Consider the following 19,698-nt stretch of genomic DNA (forward strand, 5'->3'; position numbering starts at 1 on the left):
TTCAGTGTGACTTCTGCCAAACAGCCCACTACCCTCCCAAGGTTTTCCATCTGAATAAAGTAGGTAGCTCCCATTAAACTATTCAACAATGCCACACTGCACAATTGCAAACTGAAGCACCAGCCCTTTAAATATCTTGCAACACCTTGAGATGGAGGGGATTCAGACAGATATGCTTGGGGATAAGGATTCATTCCAGCTTTGGAATTTGTCAGATGGACTCCTTCTGACCCTGGGAGCTCTCCCTGGTCCTGCAATATCTTATTCTGACCAGCCACCTGGAGTTTGCTATCTTTTATCTGCTCTTTATTTCCACAGCATGCTGCTTGAGGCTGATGGAGTTCTGCTCCAGGTCAACTCCTCCAAGAATTTTCCCAGCAACCCCTGTGGCTCTCAACTCAGCTGGAACAGGACAGTACTAAATTAGACACCTGATTCCCAGGGCCAGTGAAATTCTGAATTGTGCCATCTGTATCCTGCCTTTTAAATAACTGCTTCATACCCCCCCCCCCCCGGAACAGCAGCAGACTCCCCAAAACGACAGTCCTTTGCAGAGGGTGTGCTGAGTTTTTGCTTGACTAGTGTGATTTCTGTCAAGCCTTTTATTGATGGACAAGTCACATCTCTACTGAAATACAGTGAAAAGAAGGATGGTTTCGTATTGGCTCATATTAAAGGCTGACTGATCAGCAGCTCTGGATGTTTTCCAAAATGATGTCAAGAATCATTCTTCTCACCGCTTTGAAGGATTTCTGTTTCTAAATGTCAAATGGCTTTTAAAAGTGGGTTCCTGCAATATTTTCTATTCCACTGCCCCTTATACAATACGAATTATATAGGAGAAGTAGGCCTAACAGCAAAAGAAAATGTTTAAAAAAAGCCTTTTAAATGATGAGAACCCCCAAACCACCCTATGCACTACCAAATTCTGTGCTGCCGCCATTAAATTGCGCAAAAGTTTTATAGAAAAATGAATTAGTGCATTTTTATAATCATCATATGCTTATTACTTTACATAGATGATTATTTAAATTGTGATTTTATGATTCTAACATTTTATCTTGCGTTGAGCAGGGGGTTGGACTAGATGGCCTGTATGGCCCCTTCCAACTCTATGATTCTATGATTCTATGATCCTATGTTTGTGATCAACATTTTACTTGTTTTGATATCCCAGCATTCATTGTGCTGGTCAAAATGACTGTAAATCAAGTGTTGTTGATTTCTGCAGTATGAACCACCTGGCATTAAAAAAAAAACGCTCAGGACAATTATAGCTATTACAGGGACTCTTAGTCTGATTTGCAGTTGATGATGCAGAAACCGGTCTATGTATTCTACACACAGGGTGCTAGGACCCAGTGGCCAGGCCACAACATCTCCAAGTATCTAGAGTTCCACATGGTTGCCCATACATAGCCTACAAACTGCTTCCTGCTTTTAAAATCCTTAAGCATAACCACAAAGTTTTCCTCTCCCTAGAAACCCATTGTGGAAGATTTAATGTGTTCCCTGGTTGCCTGAATTTGACCTACAGTGCATGGGAATATTCTCAGGGCTTTTCTGAGAGGCTGTCTGTTCCCTAGGCTGAACCCTGTGAGTGGCAGCCTGCCCTTCTATACCATGGTTAAGGCCGCTCACCTAGCACCAAAATCTCACCAGTGGGAAGTGATACACAAAAGGCAGGGTGATCGGGGTTAAGGTTATTTATGCCGCAGCAATCTATTTGGCCACAGCACGGCTCATACAGAAATCTTAATAAGGAAAAGAACATCACAGTCACCAGTGAAAGTATTTGGCAGACTGAAGAGAAGCATGAATATCTGTAAGGGAGGGAGAGGCCCAGCAGTGAACTAAGGCCAGTATTCCCTGGAGAAGCAGCAGAGTCTGCTGCTGATGTTTTACGGAGCCTGTCAAATCGCAGACAAAGATTCCACTCCTCGACACAGCAAATTTTTTTGGACTGTCTAAATGCCCCACCCTTTTCCTAATTTGATACCTGGTTTCCCAGGAATTCACCCATCACAAAAACAATAAATATATTAAAATATTATGTGATGGGGAAAAACATGATCCTACTGTACACATAACTCAAGAGAACAGATGTTTTCCATTAGCTCACTGTCCTGTGCTGCCTTCCATCCCAGTGTACTGCACATGGAGGGCGTACTCATGCCAATGTTTCTTTAAGGGTACAAATCTGATGTGCTCGTTGGGGAAGGAAAAAAAAGGACTCTTCCTGAAAGTTTCAGAATAGACAGCCTTGATATTTTAGCTATCTCTTTGCATATATGCTTTGGAACATGATTTAATGGTCTACCTGTTAGTGTTCATAGACTTTGTGCAGTGGGCATTCAGCCAATTGAGGATTAAATTACCAGAGCAACTCTTCTGTGAGTGGCCATATTTGGTAAAGCAAGGGGTCAGTTAAAAACTCCAGTCATGGCAAGCGGAGTGAGGCATTGCAGTCAAACAAAGGCACTTAAAATAATACAGCAGTATAAACTGAATGCATGGATGAGTTTGGGGGTAGAAAACCTTCTACACGGTGGAACAGTAGCTAGTAAGTCAACAGCCAACAAAATGCTAAACAGAAACTGCACTTTTTCTCTCTTTTTTGAGTGGTACAATATCTCCACATATTCCTGACAAGAAAGCCCAGAACAGGACAGGCTCCCAGAACAGGAAGGGAGGAAGTGTGGGACGTTTGGGGAACAATCCTAAACAGATCCAGTCAATTGTAAGACCCACTTTATTCCATGGGACTTATTCCCAGGAAAGTGATCTCGGGATTGCCACCTTGGAAGGCGGTACAAAGATCTTGCTGTGACCTAGAATGGTCACAAACCTATAAAGAGACTCAAGGTATTTTTCACTTGACCATCTAGCCCTCTAAAGCGTTTACAGCACTGGTCCCCAATCCGCGGGCTCCGGCCCGGTGCTGGGCCGCGAAGGCCTTGGCACCAGGCCGCGGCTCCTTCTTCCCTCCCCCCCAAAGTGAGAAGCTCGCCAGGCCGCGAGCAAATCGGCCGCCAAAGCGGCTGATTAGCTCGCGGCCCGGCAAGCTTCTCGCTTCGGAAGGGGAGGGAAGAGAAGCTTGCCGAGCCGCAAGCTAATCGGCCGCTTGAGCAGAGGGGCCGGCAGGGAGAGCCGCGGCCATCGGCATGGCGGCGGCGCAAATGCGCATGCGTGGACTGCCATGCACGCGCGTTTGCGCCCCTGCTGGGTGCAAACGTGCGTGAGCAGCAGTCCGCGCATGCACGTTTGCGCTGGGGCTGGCGCGTGTGCGCGGGCCCCCGGGCCGCCCTCTCCTTCCACTACGCTGCAGCGGTCCGCAGCAAGTGAAAGCTTGCAGACCGCTGGTTTACAGATTCTATGCAGTCAGCAGTTTTTCTGGGCCAGACACAACAGGGACCGTTTATGCACTGGAGGTTTCATGCCGAGCTGCAGGCTGGAGTTTCAGTTGTGGCAGGTTGCCCCATCTCTTCCTGCACCCACATGGGGGAGCATTTGACCATGGTGCACCTCATCCGCTCCCAATTTGTGTTCTTGCATGGATGCTTGGTGGGGCAGTGAAGTTCCCAGTGCATAAACGGTCGGAGACCCATATTGAGGGCTACAAGCATAACTGGAAAACCATACTGAAAGCTACAAGAAAATAGATGAGGCCTTGATCTGTAAAACAGATCCCTGGTAGAGAACAAAATGTGGAATAGGGCCTGGAGAACAAGGTTGTGTTCCTTAAACAACAGCTTAATAGGCAGTTGAAGCTTTTCATGGCATGGTGGTACACAACCCCACCCAGTAAATAACTCACTAATAAAATGAGAGGACGATCTTCCTCCAGGCAGATGGCAACCCTAAGAACAGAACTTGGAATCTGAAACTGGGAATGTCAGCAAGCGTCTGGTGCATCATAAAAAATAGACAAAAAGCTTACCAGCCTGCAACCAAATCTGTTCAAGAGTTGTCCACAGTTGAGTAGGTCCTTGCTTCAAAGTAGTACTGTGCAAGGTTACTTCAGACATGGCCTGCTCCAGCCGTGATGCTGCGAGAGAAGAAGCTCGTTGGGAGCCTGAAATGCAAGTGCACACAAAATTTACACTGCCACACTCAAATTGTATCACACTCCTTAAGCTAGCTGAAAATGGAGGGCTCATTCCTCCATCCCTCTTGTGAACCAGTGATGACAATAGGAATGCCTGCTGTATGGAATGGGCAGTATAAAAATCTAAATAAATTATATATATATACTTTACATAGATGACTAAAAGTCAAGTAAAGAATCCAAGCGTGGAACTGATGGGCTCTTCACGATTATATATATAATCGTGAAGAGCCCATCAGTTCCACGCTTGGATTCTTTACTTGACTTTTAGTCTACGGAGGCTAATGCTAGAATAAAATGCTTTGTTTCCAAAGTGCTACAAGACTCCAGTTTATTTTCACTACAAAAGACTAACGTGGCTACCGCTCAGGAAATATTACTTAACAAATAAGTTATTATAATCAGAAAGAAAACCAGATTGCTCGTGGACTCCTGCTCCAATATTAAATTCAGTGATAAATCATGTTGAGACAGAAATCCATTAAAATAGTCCACTTAGCATCCATCAAGGCCTCACTCTGCTTACAAATAGAAATCCTTACTCAAATATAAGACTGTTTTACTTGACATGGCTTTTAGCAGTAGAGAGGCCTTTTGTATTAGTTTTTACTGCGTTCTCTAAACGGCGGTTGCTTTTATTTGTTTACTGCTTCTAGGACTGCAAAAACCTGAAACAACCCAGAAGTAACATAACATGTTAAACAATGCAAGAAATGATATTACGTAAGTTAAAAAATATGTACAATGGGAGCATGATAAACATATAGCAACCGATAATACATATTTTTAGTTTACACAATTTTATTATTATTAGATTTGTATACCCTCCCAAAATCAGTTCAGGGTGGTGAACCACATGCATAACACAAGGAACAATAACCAGTAAATAAAAATTATTCTCAACAAAATGTAACTATTTTACTCTAAAAGAAATATTAAACTGTAAATTTATAGCAGCTGTCCGATCGTAAATAACAACATCACTTCCCAGATGTTCTCCTTGGGGTATTGTTGATGGGGTGTTCTGTTGGGGTGCCCTGTAGATATTATCAGTTTACTGGCCTGGCCGATAAGCTCTGTTTTGCAGGCCCTGCAGGACTGTGCCAACTCCAGCAGGGTCCGGATCTCCTCTGGGAGCTCATTCCAGCACAAACATAGAAAAGAGGCAGAGCCTCAAGTAGTGATTTGTGTAGAGAAAAAGCAGGCAGCCTCTTCTGCAGCATGTCATTCTGACATATGTGGACTTTATCTCATCAATGTATTTCTCATGGCACATCACTGGGAATGAATGCCTAAGGCAAGAAACTGTTTTCAGTTTTTGTGGGGGGAAGATGGTCTACCTTTGTTTGCACTAGAATCTGCCCACAAGAAGACAATTAAAAAAAAAACCCTCTTACCAGAGTCATTATCATGGGCATCAGGAAGTGTGAGATACATGCTGTTATGCTTCTTGACTGGCGGCACCTCAGTCACACTGCTTGCTTTCTCAGAATCACTGAAAAGGAATGACGACAGCAACAATGTAATAGATGGTGGCTTATAGAAAACACAGGAGGGCTTACAGGAAACACAAGGCAGCCTTACAAAATGAGCATCAATCTGATACAATTGCCACCAGCTCTGCAAGCAGAAACATCTGGGTGAGCAAGATAGCGGCTGTCAAAATATGCTGGCGGGAATGGTTCTGCCAAAGTGATGGGACTGCTTGTGTCACTAGCAGCGCCATTTCAGCCATTTTGACAAAGCAAACTGGCAAAGCAGGAGGTGGCAGTGGTGATGGACACAGAGCAATTTGGCACACTTCAGTTATAGAGAAGAAGAAGAGTTGGTTCTTATATGCCGCTTTTCTCTACCCGAAGGAGGCTCAAAGTGGCTTACAGTTGCCTTCCCTTTCCTCTCCCCACAACAGCACTCCTAACCACTACACCAAACTGGCTCTCCAACTGCTGAAAATCTGGCTTTCCATTCCCTGCCTAGTGGTGAAAATTCTGTTTCTCCGTGGAATCATATGAAAACAGAAAAGACTTTGCGTTCCAAAGGGCTTGTGGTAGAGCATATGGATCTTCCACCCTCTGCTTTGCCCCCACAACAACCCTTTGGGATGTGCATGCAAAGTGCCATCAAGTTACAGTCAGTTTATGGTGACCTCAGTAAGGGGCTTTTAAGAGAAGTGAAAAGCAGGTGGTTTGCCACTGCCTTCCCCTGCAGAGTCTTCATGGTGGTATCCCTTCCAGGTACCGACTCTGCTTAGCTTCCAAGATCTGACAAGATCAGGCTACCTTATGCTGCCTTGTCCCCTCTTCTGAGATAGGTAAGGCTAAAAGGAAGAGTTTGGGCAAAGGTTGCCAAAGGAGGGTTATGGCTATAAAGAGAACCTACATCTCTCAGGTCTTAGCTTGATATACAACAAAAGAAGGAGCAAAATAACCCAACCTGTGTATACAAGCTAGGAACATTACAGGTTGAGCAGCAGAATATGCTAAATATTAAAACACAAATATTTTATCTGTGCACATTTAAGATTTTAAAAACATCAATATTAACCATACAATATTGCATAGATCCAATACATATTGACACATGGATAAAGTGACCGCAGTGGTCTGAGATTAAAATGATTCTGTGCTTGGCATTCTCCAAGTGAGGTTTGACTGCAGCTAGTATTATTTCCCAGGCTCTGGTTCCTATAAAGTTGGCTGGTTATATGACACTGCCCCCTCCTAGTTTCCAACCGGTATAAAGTAACATCGCTTCATTTGCTCAGTAGTTTCTGCAAATTTCAGGTATCTTGCTCATGTACCTATATATAGATTTAGGCAGGAATCCTGGACCCACTTACAAGCTCATAAATCTCCCTGACCTCTGTAGGATTTACAGACATTTAAGTGAGTATAGAATTGCAACTTTACATGCTTAACATTTTCATCCCTTTAAAAAAATGACCAAAGATGATCTTTAACCTTAATGTCCTGTTGCTCAGACAGCCTTGCAAGTTAGTCCTCAATGGTTACAAGGCTGCCAACCTATGCAAAACTCTACCTGGGCATGCATGCCTCTGCCATTCCCATCTGGGACTAAGCCTTTTTAAAAAATAAATCATCCTTGGGTACCAACTTGTTGGTTGTTCCAAACCCCAGGGAAGCTTGCCTGGCCTCAACCAGGGCCAGGATCTTTTTGTTCCTGGCCCCTACCTGGTGGAATGAGCTCCCGGAAGAGCTGCAGACCCTGCGGGAGCTGTTGGCTTTCTGCAGAACCTGTAAAACGGAGCTCTTCTGCCAGGTCTATAGTTGAGGCTGGTGTAGGGGAAAGATCGGGTCCCCCCGCTCCCCCGGAAAGACACGCCACCAGCTTGGAACATCATGGGTGATGATTGGCTGATATAGACCTCAGCTGCCCTGGTGGCAGGCATACTTTTATGGGGAAGGATTTTTTTTTACCGCCATGCTGTTTTTTTGTAATGCTTTTGTAAGGTTTTAAATGGGTTTTAGTGTTTTTTTTCTTGATGTGGGATTTTATGCTGTAACCCAGGGGTAGTCAACCTGTGGTCCTCCAGATTAGCGATCCCCAACCTGTGGGACGCAGACCACATGTGGTCCTTCGACTAATTGGAGGTGGGCCCCGAAGGACGCCTTCTCCCCCCCCGGCCCTTTACTTCATCCCCCCCAGCCCTTTACAACACACTTCATTGTTGTGGCGTGTCTGTATCTTATTTTGAAGGGATGTTTAAACATTACATTAGCGATCAGAGGGTGCTAGGGCAGTGGTTGAGAATAGAGGAGTAAACTACCCCCCCACCACTGGGCTTCAGTAAAAGGCGTTGAGTGGTCCCCGGTGAGTGGTCCCTGGCGTTGAGTGGTCCCTGGTGATAAAAAGGTTGGGGATCACTGCTCCAGATGTTCATGGACTATAATTCCCATGAGCCCCTGCCAGCAAATGCTGGGAATTGTAATCCATGGACATCTGGAGGACCACAGGTTGACTACCCCTGCTGTAACCCACCACGAGCTGGTGTGCCAAGAGTGGTGGGTAAAAAATTTAATTAACAACAATGACAACAACAACAACAACAACAACAATTCTGCTTAAAGAAAAACCAACCTGTGCTGTGAAACACTGTAGAGTGTCTGCCACAGATGCAGCATATGCCTGCAAGTCACTAAAGCCACTTCTGGCCCTTTATGCACCAACTCCAGCTTCACTTTGGTGAAGAGTAAGCTGTAAAATCAAAAAAGAAACATAGCCACCATTATTGTAATGGTAATGGTATTTCCATCTACTATATGTAAGCTTCCTGCAGCCTCAAACCGGGTTTCATTCTTCACAACCTAGAAAAGCTTTTCCCTGGGTTCCTCTTGGGCATAAGAAGTGGTTCTTTCTCCCTTTAGCCCTTGTTTCCTTTTGAGCATCTTGTTTCATGCAAACCTTAAGAACATAAGAGAAGCCATGTTGGATCAGGCCAATGACTCATCCATTCCAACACTGTCACACAGTGGAAGAAAAACCCAGGTGATCAGCAACACCAGAACTCCAAAACCCTCCTACTATTGTCCCCCAAGCACCAAGAACATAAGCATCACTGCCCCATACATAGAAGACGGTGGGCCAAGAAGTGAGTTTACCCATTCTGCCTGGGACGCAACTGAACATTGCACCCCTGGCCAGAAGTACAGGCAGGATTTCGAAGAGGCAGAGGAACTAGAGATCAAATTGCCAACATACGCTGGATCATGGAGAAAGCTAGGGAGTTCCAGAAGAACATCTACTTCTGCTTCATTGACTATGCTAAAGCCTTTGATTGTGTGGAGCACAACAAATTGTAGCAAGTTCTTAAAGAGATGGGAATACCAGAGCATCTTATTGGTCTCTTGAGAAACTTGTATGCAGGTCAAGAAGCAACAGTGAGAACTGAACATGGAATCACTGATTGGTTCAAAATTGAGAAAGGAGTTTGGCAAGGCTGTATACTGTCGCCTTGCCTATTTAACTTGTATTCAGAGCACATCATGAGAAAGGCGGGACTAGAGGAGTCACAAATTGGGATCAAGATTGCAGGGAGAAATATCAACAACCTCAGATATGCAGATGATACCACTCTAAAGGCAGAAAGTGAAGAGGAACTAAAGAGCCTGTTGATGCGGGTGAAGGAGGAGAGTGCAAAAGATAGTGACAGATTTTATTTTCCTGGGCTCCAAGATCACTGCAGATGGGGACTGCATTAAAGAAATTAAAAGACGCTTGCTCCTGGGAGGAAAGCTATGGCAAATCTAGACAGCATCCTAAAAAGCAGAGACATCACCCTGCCAACAAAAGTGCGTTTAGTCAAGGCTATGGTATTCCCAGTTGCAATGTATGGCTGCGAAAGTTGGACCATAAGGAAGGCTGAGCGTCAAAGAATTGAGGCTTTTGAACTCTGGTGCTGGAGAAGACTCTTGCGAGTCCCTTGGACTGCAAGGCGAACAAACCGGTCAGTTCTAGAGGAGATCAGCCCTGCCTGCTCCTTAGAAGGCCAGATCCTGAAGATGAAACTCAAATACTTTGGCCACCTCGTGAGAAGGAAGGACTCCCTGGAGAAGAGCCTAATGCTGGGAGCGATCGAGGGCAAAAGAAGAAGGGGACGACAGAGAATGAGGTGGCTGGATGGAGCAACTGAAGCAATAGGTGCAAACTTTAATGGACTCCGGGGAATGGTAGAGGACAGGAAGGCCTGGAGGATCATTGTCCATGGGGTCGCAATGGGTCGGACACGACTTCGCACCTAACAACAATAACAACAACATATTGAAATTCTGATAAAGAATTTGTATTAAGAAATTTAATTAACTGAAATAATTTCTTCTTGCATCTGACGAAGTGAGCACCAACTCACAAAAGCTTATGTGGAAATAAATCTTGTTCCTCTTTCAGAAGCTCCTGTTTTACTGTACTATAGCAGACTCCTGCAGCTGCCACTGGAATTAGCAAAAATATTATCAGTGTGGAACCCAATCACAACCTCACATCATCAAAATATAACAAGAGCATGAAAAGAGGAAAAACAGGTATTAAAAAAACACACCCACATCCATTTGTTAAACTAGAAATGTTATCTCATCAAAGATGCTTTCTTTTTTCTAATTGAATGCCACCAAGAGAGATGCTAAATAGGGATTCTGTGAATTTCATCATGAATACATTCAACAGTTGAACTTGCTGTTTTCCAAGTGGTCAATCACCTAGTCAACGTGCTTCATGTTGAACAGCCATCAATGCCTGCCAGACCTTTTAGAATCATAAAATCATAGAGTTGGAAGGGGCCATACAGGCCATCTAGTCCAACCCCCTGCTCAACGCAGGATCAGCCCTAAGCATCCTAAAGCATCCAAGAAAAGTGTGCATCCAACCTTTGCTTGAAGACTGCCAGTGAGGGGGAGTTCACCACCTCCTTAGGCAGCCTATTCCACTGCTGAACTACCCTGTCTGTGAAATTTTTTCCCCTGATATCTAGCCTATATCGTTGTACTTGTAGTTTAAACCCATCACTGTGTGTCCTTTCCTCTGCAGCCACTGGGAACAGCATCCTGCCCTCCTTTTTCCCTCCAGAACTTTTCATGCACAAATATGCTGCCATTGCCATTAGCACCACTTGGCTTACTGGGATGAACACCAAATGGTAAAATTCTATTGAAATGCAATTGTTGAAAAACCAGGACTGTGCTCACAACTGGTGAACAGGACACAAGCCAAATGAGTGAGCGTTTAAGCATCTCTAATCTCTAATCCTAAATAAATCTGCTCAGAATCCTACTAATCTATTCCATAGGCTTATTCCCCTGAAAGTGTTTCTAGAGTCACACTGTAAATTCCTCCATCTAATTATGTATACTCTGGAATATACACTCAGTTAGATTCAAAAGCCCTAAAGGGTTTCCTCCACTATCAGGGTGGAGGTGGGGGTCATTTGGGTAGTTACATACAACGAGCCTTTTTCAAGTGTCAGCGCTGAGAAATAAGTTTGAATTCACCAGGCCATACTGTCCAGAGTTAGCCAATTTCCCTTTCTTCTTTGGAAAGGTTTCTTTATGGACTTGCCTTCCTTTATCAATTGTGCGCGCACGCGCGCACACACACACACACCAGATTAGATCCTAGAAACTACAAGCACAATGAATTTGTAGAGGTGGATTTTATCTACCCTGTCCGAAGAACCTACTATGACTACTGAAAGCTAATGCTGAAGGTTGGGGGCAATCTCATGAATAAATATCAGACATTTCTTGGTATGCTAACAAGGCCTTCATTTGTGTCTGTCATTCCTATCCAATTCATTTACTTTCATCTGGCCCAAGGGCTAGTTCATATTTGCTCATATTCTTATTTGTTAAACAGAAACACTTATCCTGTGCCACCTCTCATATTTTGAAACTGAAACTCGTGGTTTCTACAAGCATCTCTCAAATCTTCCTTCACACTGCATTATTTCTAGGGAGAAGAATAATTCAATTCTAGGGACCAGTTTTTGGAGAGGGGCAGCTTAGAAAAACATTAACCAACAAAGTATTTGCATGTTTATGGGGGGGAGAGATATGAAAGTAAGTACAATCATGAAGAGTGGCTTGTTCTGCATTTTAAGGATTACTAGACCTTCAGCCTGCTTTTCTGAATCCCTTTGCAATGTAACAGTGACAAAGGCATAATATGTTATGAAAGGATTTAGGACATGTTCTTGAACACAATGTTGTTTTAGCTGTTGCAATTCAAGTCCTTAGTGGCTCTATAGGCATTACAGTAGATCCTCACTATTAATGGATTTATGACACATGATTTCACCTATTTGTGGTCTGCAACCCAAACAATTGCTATGGCTGGTCTTGAGCACATGATCTTTCTGCACGATGGGAGAGATAAGAAATGAGCATTCTGGACCTGTACCATCATCAGCTTAGTAACAATAACTACAAAAACAACAACTACTACAACAACAACAACTTATTTCTACCCACCCTTCTCTGGTTAGCTCAGGGAGGCTGAAAACAAGCTTTAAAACAATCATATAATTTAAGCATTAAAACATTTTAATATTTAAATACTCCTTTGCCACCTTCTTTAAATCTCTTCTGCTTCTGTGAGGTCCCTACCATTTTGGTCCGTTATCATACCCATCTTTGCATGAAACGTTTTCTTCATATCTCTAATTTTCTTGAAAAGATCTCTGGTCCTCCCCATTCTATTGTTTTCTTCTGTTTGTTTGCACTGTTCATTTAAGAAGGCATTCTTATCTCTTCTAGCTTTTCTCTGGAATTCTGCATTCAATTGGGTGTATCTTTCTCTTTCTCCCTTGCCTTTCACTTTCCTTGTCTCCTCAGCTATTTGTAAAGCTTCCTCAGACAGCCATTTTGATTTATTGCATTTCTTTTTCTTTGGGATAGTTTTAGTTGCTACCTCTTGTACAATGTTGCGAACCTCCGTCCATAGTTCTTCAGGCACTCTGTCTATCAGATCTAGTTCCTTAAATCTATTTGTCACCTCTACTGTATATTCGTCGAGGATATGACTTAGTGGTCTAGTGCTTTTTCCTACTTTCTTCAATTTAAGCCTAAATTTTGCAACAAGAAGCTGAGGATCTGAACCACAATCAGCTCCTGGTCTTCTTTTTACTGACTGTATAGAACTTCTCCATCTTTGGCTGCAGAGCACATAGTCAATCTGATTTCTGTGTTGACCGTCTGGTGATGTCCATGTGCAGAGTCGTTTCTTGGGTTGTTGGAAAAGAGTGTTTGCTATGACCATTGTATTCTCTTGACAAAATTCTACCAGCCTGTGCCCTGCTTCATTTTGTACTCCAAGGCCAAACTTGCCTGTTATCCCGGTTATCTTTTGGCTTCCTACTTTAGCATTCCAATCCCCCATGATGATAGGCACATCATTTTTTGGCATTGCTTCTAGAAGGTGTTGTAGGGCTTCATAGAACTGGTCAACTTCATCCTCATCAGCAGTAGTGGTTGGGGCATAGACCTAATGTCCCCCCCAAGCATCCTATCATTAACAGTGTTTTTCCTTTATAGACTCTTCTTGCTGCCTTCAACTTTTTTCTAGCATTACTTTCTTTACTTATTTTTATTTATTTATTTCGTTTTATAGGCTGCTGCTCCCAGCTAGCTGGCTAGTGGCGGTTAACATCAAAATACAGAGACAATACAATAAAACAATTAAAGATCACTACCACCACCCACCTAACACCGCCCCGGCGGCTGCCAACATCTAAAGAAAAAGAAATGCTACCCAGATGGGGGTTCAGAGGAACTGTTGAGGAGGAGTGGCCCACAATTATTATTATTATTATTATTATTATTATTATTATTATTATTATTATTATTATTATTATTATTATTATTATTAAATTTTTAGACCGCCCTTCTCCAAATAGGTCTCAGGGCGGTTTACAACATAAACAGTCAAAACACAATAAAATCCCCATAAAAACCCCAATTAACATCAACAACAAGTCACATATAACATATAAGCGGCGGTGCTCATAATTCTGATCGTAGTTACCCGACTTCCCCCCAAGTTCAGCCTGGAGGGGAAAATAATATTCAGAAGAGGGTGGCACCAATGCAATAGATCTAACAATGATCTCGATGTTAGAGATCTCAATATTGGAGGGGATCCTCTGATGGATTAGTAGGAGAGCTGCCTTGGCCTCAACCATATGCCTGGCGGAAGAGCTCCGCCTTGCAGGCCCTGCGGAAAGCTGGTAGATCCCGCAGGGCCCTTCGCTCTTATGGGAGCTCATTCCACCAGGTTGGGGCCAGGACTGAAAAGGCCCTGGCCCGGGTCGAGGCCAGGCGAACATCCCGTGGGCCTGGGACAACCAATAAATTCATACCCGCAGAGTGGAGTGCCCTGCGGGGGGCATAACCAACCAATATCCCCTCTCTCCACCCAGCCTCTATCAGAAGTTTCCAGAGTAGGGAACTACAGTTTCTGCAGTGTCTTGTGTTTTCTGGCTGCCTAGGATCCTGTATTGATACCAAAATTCTGTGTAAATTACACAAGAATACACTTTTTGCTTGCTTGGCACAATTTATTCTATACTTGGTAGTAATTTATTTTCATTGCATTATTTTAAAAGAAAGAAAAGATCTGCCAATGGATTACTTAATAATGCATATAATGAAGCTCTAATTCTTGCCCATCACCATCCTCCAGGGGCCATGGCCAACCCATCAGCTCTGAGGTTTGTTGTTGTATGTGTACTCCCCTCCTCCAGAGCCCTTTAAATGGACTCCTTTTTGGTCATTCCTTGCTACAAGCTCATTCCTTGCTACAATTTTTGGTCGTGCACTATACGCCCAGTTAACGCCTAAGCATTACAGGAGACAGGCAGCTTAGTTTACCTGGTTCCACTGGGAAATTTCCCCCCTTCCAAAATGTTATGCTGTAACAACTTTAGAGAATTTGGAAAGTAGCCCTGTATATCCTATATATGACATCCTCATAGCTATAGTCATCCCCTCCAAATTAACTTTATCAATAAAGTACATGTTAGTACATGTTTTGCTAGAATGCAAGATAATTTCAAACTGGTTTTCATCTTAATTACAGCTTTACTGATCCCCCCCCACCCCCAAGCTTTCCTAATATATATGCCAGACAGGATATTTATTTATATTTTAACTTATATACTGCCACTCTCGCAGCAGTTTACAATAAAAAAATAAAACAACCTTTAAAATCCTCAGATATAAAAGATGGTAATTCATTAAATATTAACCCCCCATCTCCTCCCCTGTCCAGCGTGCAGTCCGGAGCTCTTTCATTAGGAGCGAGGATCCTGACCTCACTGGTTCTAGAGCAGTGGTTCTCAACCTGGGGGTCGGGACCCCTTTGGGGGTCGAATGAACCTTTCACAGGGCAAGCAGCTTGGCCAGGGGGGCACTGCAGGCGCCCACATTCGGCTGCTAGCCACTCCAGCAGTGCCTCCAGCATGGCACAGTCTTCCACCAGGTGCTCCAGGTGGCAGTGCGAGACAGGAATGTTGGGACAAGTGGCAGAACTGAACTGACAAACGGCAGGAAAGAAACAATTTATATACAATCATCATGATTTTCATGCCACTGGTAAGTTTTGGTTTAATTTCTGTGAAAGAACACTTGCCTAATTTTATGGTTGGGGGTCACCACAACATGAGGAACTGTATTAAAGGGTCGCGGCATTAGGAAGGTTGAGAACCACTGTTCTAGAGGATTCCCTGATGGTAACTCCAGGGTCACAGCCTGGCCTCAACCATACGCCTGGTGGAAGAGCTCCATCTTACAGGCCCTGTGGAAATCTTCTGGAAGCTCATTCCACCAGGTTGGGGCCAGGGCCAAAAAGGCTCTGGCCCTGGTCAAGGGCAGGCTAATGTCCCGGGGTTCTGTTACCACCAGCAGATTCATATCTAGAGAGCGGAGTGCCCTGTGGTGGGCATAGACAGACAAGCGGTCTGGCAGATAGGCTGGGCCCAAGCTGCGTATATCCTTAAAGGTTAAAACCAATGCCTTAAACTTGATCTGGAAACAGATTGGTAACCAGTGCAGATGACGCAAGACTGGCTGGATGTGGGCCCTCTAAGCTGTACCAGGGAGGACCCTTGCAGCTGCATTTTGTACCAGCTGTAACTTCCAAAGCCAGGTCAAAGCCAGGGGTAGGCTCACGTAGAGTGAGTTACAGTAGTCTAGCCTGGAAGTAACCATTGCATGGATTACTGTGGCTGGATGTTCAGAGTACAGGTAGGGCGCTAGTAGCCACACTTGGCGCAGATGAAAAAACACCACTTGGGCTACCTTAGTGACCTGAGCCTCCATGGAGAAGGAGGCATTGAAGATCACCCCCAAGTTCCTGGCAGTAGGTGTAGGTGTCTGGATATGACATCCAGAGACTTGTTCCTCTCATCTTGCTTTCTAAAATGAGTCTTACAAACCTGATTACATATCACAAGAAACTGTTCATTTAATTTATGAAATGAAATTCACTTATCAGAGAACAAGGGAAACTTTATGAAGCTAAATGTGTACGGCAATATCCAGAAAGACCATTCACTGAGAAACAGGAGACCAGCGGTTTTCCTTCCTTCCTTGATTATAAAGGCAACTTGCCAGTAGCTTGAATAAAAACCTCTGTTTGGACTTGCAGCAAGGTCAGTTGTGAAGAACAGTGATTTAGGATGCTGCATGATATAATAGGATTAAAATAATTTAGCATTATGAATCATTCATATGCCTGAATTAGCTGTTTTCATAAGCAAAGTAGCAGTGTTATGCTGCAGTTGGGCAAACAGGTTCACTTCTAGAAACCCTACTAAGGTTGGCTTCATGCTTTTATATGGCAAACATCTTGTCATGTGTACAATGATATCACATTGGTGCTCCCTGCTGTGAATAGAGATGCCAGTCCCCAGGTGGGACCCGGGAATCCTCCAGTTTTACAGCTCAGCTCCAGGCAAACATGGCTGCTTTGGAGGGTGGACTCCATAGCATTATATTCCATTGAGGTCCACCCCAAATCCCAGCAACTCCCTGCTCCCCCCACCACACGTCTCCAGCTATTTCCCAACCCAGAGTTTGCTAAGAGAATTTCTGGCCATCCTACCCTTTCCTTGTTGGTATATTATTTACAGCATTCACAGCAAGAAAAATGTCTATCCCCATGTAAAGGAAACAAGCAAACCTATCTGTGCTACCAGGGAATAGCTTTCTTCCCCTAGAGCAAGGACATATGTACAAGCACTGGACTGAACAAACACAGAATCTCCAAGAAAAGAAAAGAAATGAAAGTAAAGAAGAAAGGTAGGGAAATAAAGGGTATACAAAATGGCAGCCGGGGGGGGGGGGGAACACCATCCAATTGGTTTCCATAACACCAGTGTACCTGGAATGCTCAAAGAAAATCACTGGTGCTCGGATAAAATTATATCATGCTGTCGATTGATGGGCCTTGGAAGCATTGCAAAATCCCAGAGTACTTGCTTCTTTGTCAGCCTCACAAATCAATTGAAGGCCAAATTTTACTCTGCATTTGGAGGTTGGGATTATTAAATGACCCAGTTTAATTGATTACTGCTTAGAATACTGCTGATGACCTTTCATGTCACTTCTTGCCCTAGCATTTAGAGCTAACAATTAAGTAACAATATCAGGCAGGGCAGAAAGGAAGGATTCGTGGTTCTCACAGTTGCTGTGTTCACTTATGACTTCTATTTATCTCAGTGGTACATTGCCAGAGATAAATGCAACATCATGTCCTAGAAGCAGTCACATCAGATAGTTTATGTAGAAGAATACTGGCAAGGCAAAATATATCAGTTCAGTGGTAATGTCACCCCGCATCTGTTCTCAAAAAGCAAGTGGAGTGGAGGGCAGACTAGAACCCCAAGGCATACTGCAAACCAGTATGCAAAAATTAAGGCCATGGCAAAATGATATTGTGACAAGTCATAATGTACCTACTGTATATTTGTATAAATTATGCAAGGAAAAGTAGCAACCAAAAAGATCCCTCTGGTACAGTAGTAGAGAATTCTTAATAGGCAGCCTGACACATTTATGTAGTTTGTACATAAGTAAACATGCCACTAACAATAAACCATTGACGCTGTCTCCTTCCCCACTACAACTGTACATTTAAAAATACATCAAACCATTTTTGCCCAAAATAAAGAGGAAGATTTGTTTCATCTAACCCAGCGGTCTGCAACCTTTTTCGAGTTGCGGACCGCTGCCAAGGGGTGGGGAGGAGGGCAACCCGGTTTTGCACATGCGCGGGCTTGACGTGCATGCACATTTGTGCTCCCGGCGGCCCTGCTGGGCACAAACGAGCATGCGTGGCAGGTCCGCGCATTTGCGCCGCCAGTGTGCAGGCAGCCACGCTTACCTCTCCCCCCCCCCCCGCAGAAAGAAGCTTGCTGGGCCATGAGCTAATCAGCTGCTTTGGCGGCCAATTTGCTTGCGGCCTGGCAAGATTCTTGCTGCGGCGGGGGGGGGGGAGCAGGGAGAGAGAGCCGAGGCCCGGTGCCGAGGCCCAGTGGTTGGGGACCACTGATCTAATCTACATAGTCAGAGAGCATTAAAGCTACCTAAAATATTCAAAGCAACCTATTCTTTGTTTTATTTTGGATCTTCGATTTGTTTGTTTTTAATCAGGCTGCCTGTTCGAGTAAACGTTCTAAAAACAAGTATAAATATATGAGTTGACTGATGAAAACAAGTTCAGTTAAATGAAGCTATATACCTGTTCAGTATTTTGACACTGCCATAAGTTCCAGTTCAGGAAGAGTAGAATCAGTAAGCATGCTATACTTCTAAATCCCAGAAAGCACTCAAGGGCAGACTTGATTTGGGGAAAGAATACCTCTCAAAGATCAATTATGCACAGCAGCAGCTATGCTGGGCTACTGCCGGGTCCTGGGTTACTGCCGGGTGGCATGCCTCGCCGCTTCCCGCATATGCATGGGGGAGGGAATCCCTGGCATATGCAGACTGCCCTGGCATAGCATGTGAGCATGCACAACACCGGAGCTGGAAGAGCCCAGTGCACTGCATGGCAACAGTGTGTGTGTGTGGGGGGGGGGAGCGGGGGGCAGGGGCCCACTGCACAATGGCAGGGGAGTGGCATTCTATTCTCCCACCAAGGTAGGAGAGGGGGAACACCCCATCCAGGTACGTGGCTCTGTGGCACTGCCAGGGACGTATAGTGTCCCTTCAGGGACACCATAGGTCGGGAGTAATTATGTATGGGACTGGCACTGGAGGGCCGCGGATGGCACCTTTGGTATCGTGACAGTTCCTGCATTTGTATAACGCGGGCTATCCAGGGCACGGCGCTGGGCCAGGGATGGTGGAAGCGTCATGCAGAATTGAGGATTAGCCTCGCTGCCCTGATGCCGCCACCCTGGAGTACCCACCCTGTGCATAATTGGTCAAAGTAAAGTACATTCTTTTTCATGACTTATGTACCAGGTTCAGTCTCCAAGATATCAATTTCTTAAGCATTTCAGACTACAGGAGTGGGTATAATCTTTGCTTAAACTATGGACAGTCACTACCAATGTGAGTGAACTGGTTAGATCAATTGCATGTGACTCAATGGACAATATCTTCAGTGTAAAATTTGTACTTCTGCATTATATAGGAAGGAAGTTGGGAGAACCATGTATGTCACTTCTGTGATGTAGAGCAGGAACACGTGATAGATAAGATAATATACAAACTTGACACTACAAATCACTTTTTGTTTAATCAGTTGCAGCAGACTGTGTGAATTGTGAAAGCTCCCTCAAGTAATAACTATTACATCCTACTGCAGTGAAATGTTATCCAGTATTCAAACAGGCTTCCGAGGTTTACATCTGGTGTTCTCTCTGGAAAATCAGTAATTTTATTACAAGGAATGAGCCACTCATTACACTGTCTTACCTATTTTTATTTTATATTCCTTATGGTAGCATACAAAAAACAGATTCATAATAAAAATGATTAATGCTCATGAAAAGACATACAATACCAGCCATAACCATCCACTAGGATTTATATTAAAAAATAAAAGGGAACTGAAAAAGCACGCTATTAGATGGC

The 19,698-nt window shown here is 44.0% G+C and overlaps 1 protein-coding gene across 8 annotated transcripts in view; it reads right to left on the minus strand.

Moving 5' to 3' along the window:
* The window catches only part of TTC7A (tetratricopeptide repeat domain 7A), a 198,468-nt gene that overhangs the window by 62,284 nt on the left and 116,486 nt on the right, over nt 1-19,698 (minus strand). For 7 of the 8 annotated variants that reach the window (XM_077336987.1, XM_077336959.1, XM_077337005.1 and 4 more), the window contains 3 exons: nt 8,207-8,323; nt 5,506-5,603; nt 3,941-4,075 (listed from right to left, as the gene is read on the minus strand). In XM_077336987.1, the coding sequence (XP_077193102.1) occupies nt 3,941-4,075; nt 5,506-5,603; nt 8,207-8,323 (350 nt within the window). The remainder of the gene's footprint in view (nt 1-3,940; nt 4,076-5,505; nt 5,604-8,206; nt 8,324-19,698) is intronic. The other variant, XM_077336978.1, reaches the window with a different exon arrangement.

This window comes from Paroedura picta, chromosome 1 (genome assembly GCF_049243985.1).
Source record: "Paroedura picta isolate Pp20150507F chromosome 1, Ppicta_v3.0, whole genome shotgun sequence".
Classification (NCBI taxonomy): Eukaryota; Metazoa; Chordata; class Lepidosauria; order Squamata; family Gekkonidae; genus Paroedura; species Paroedura picta.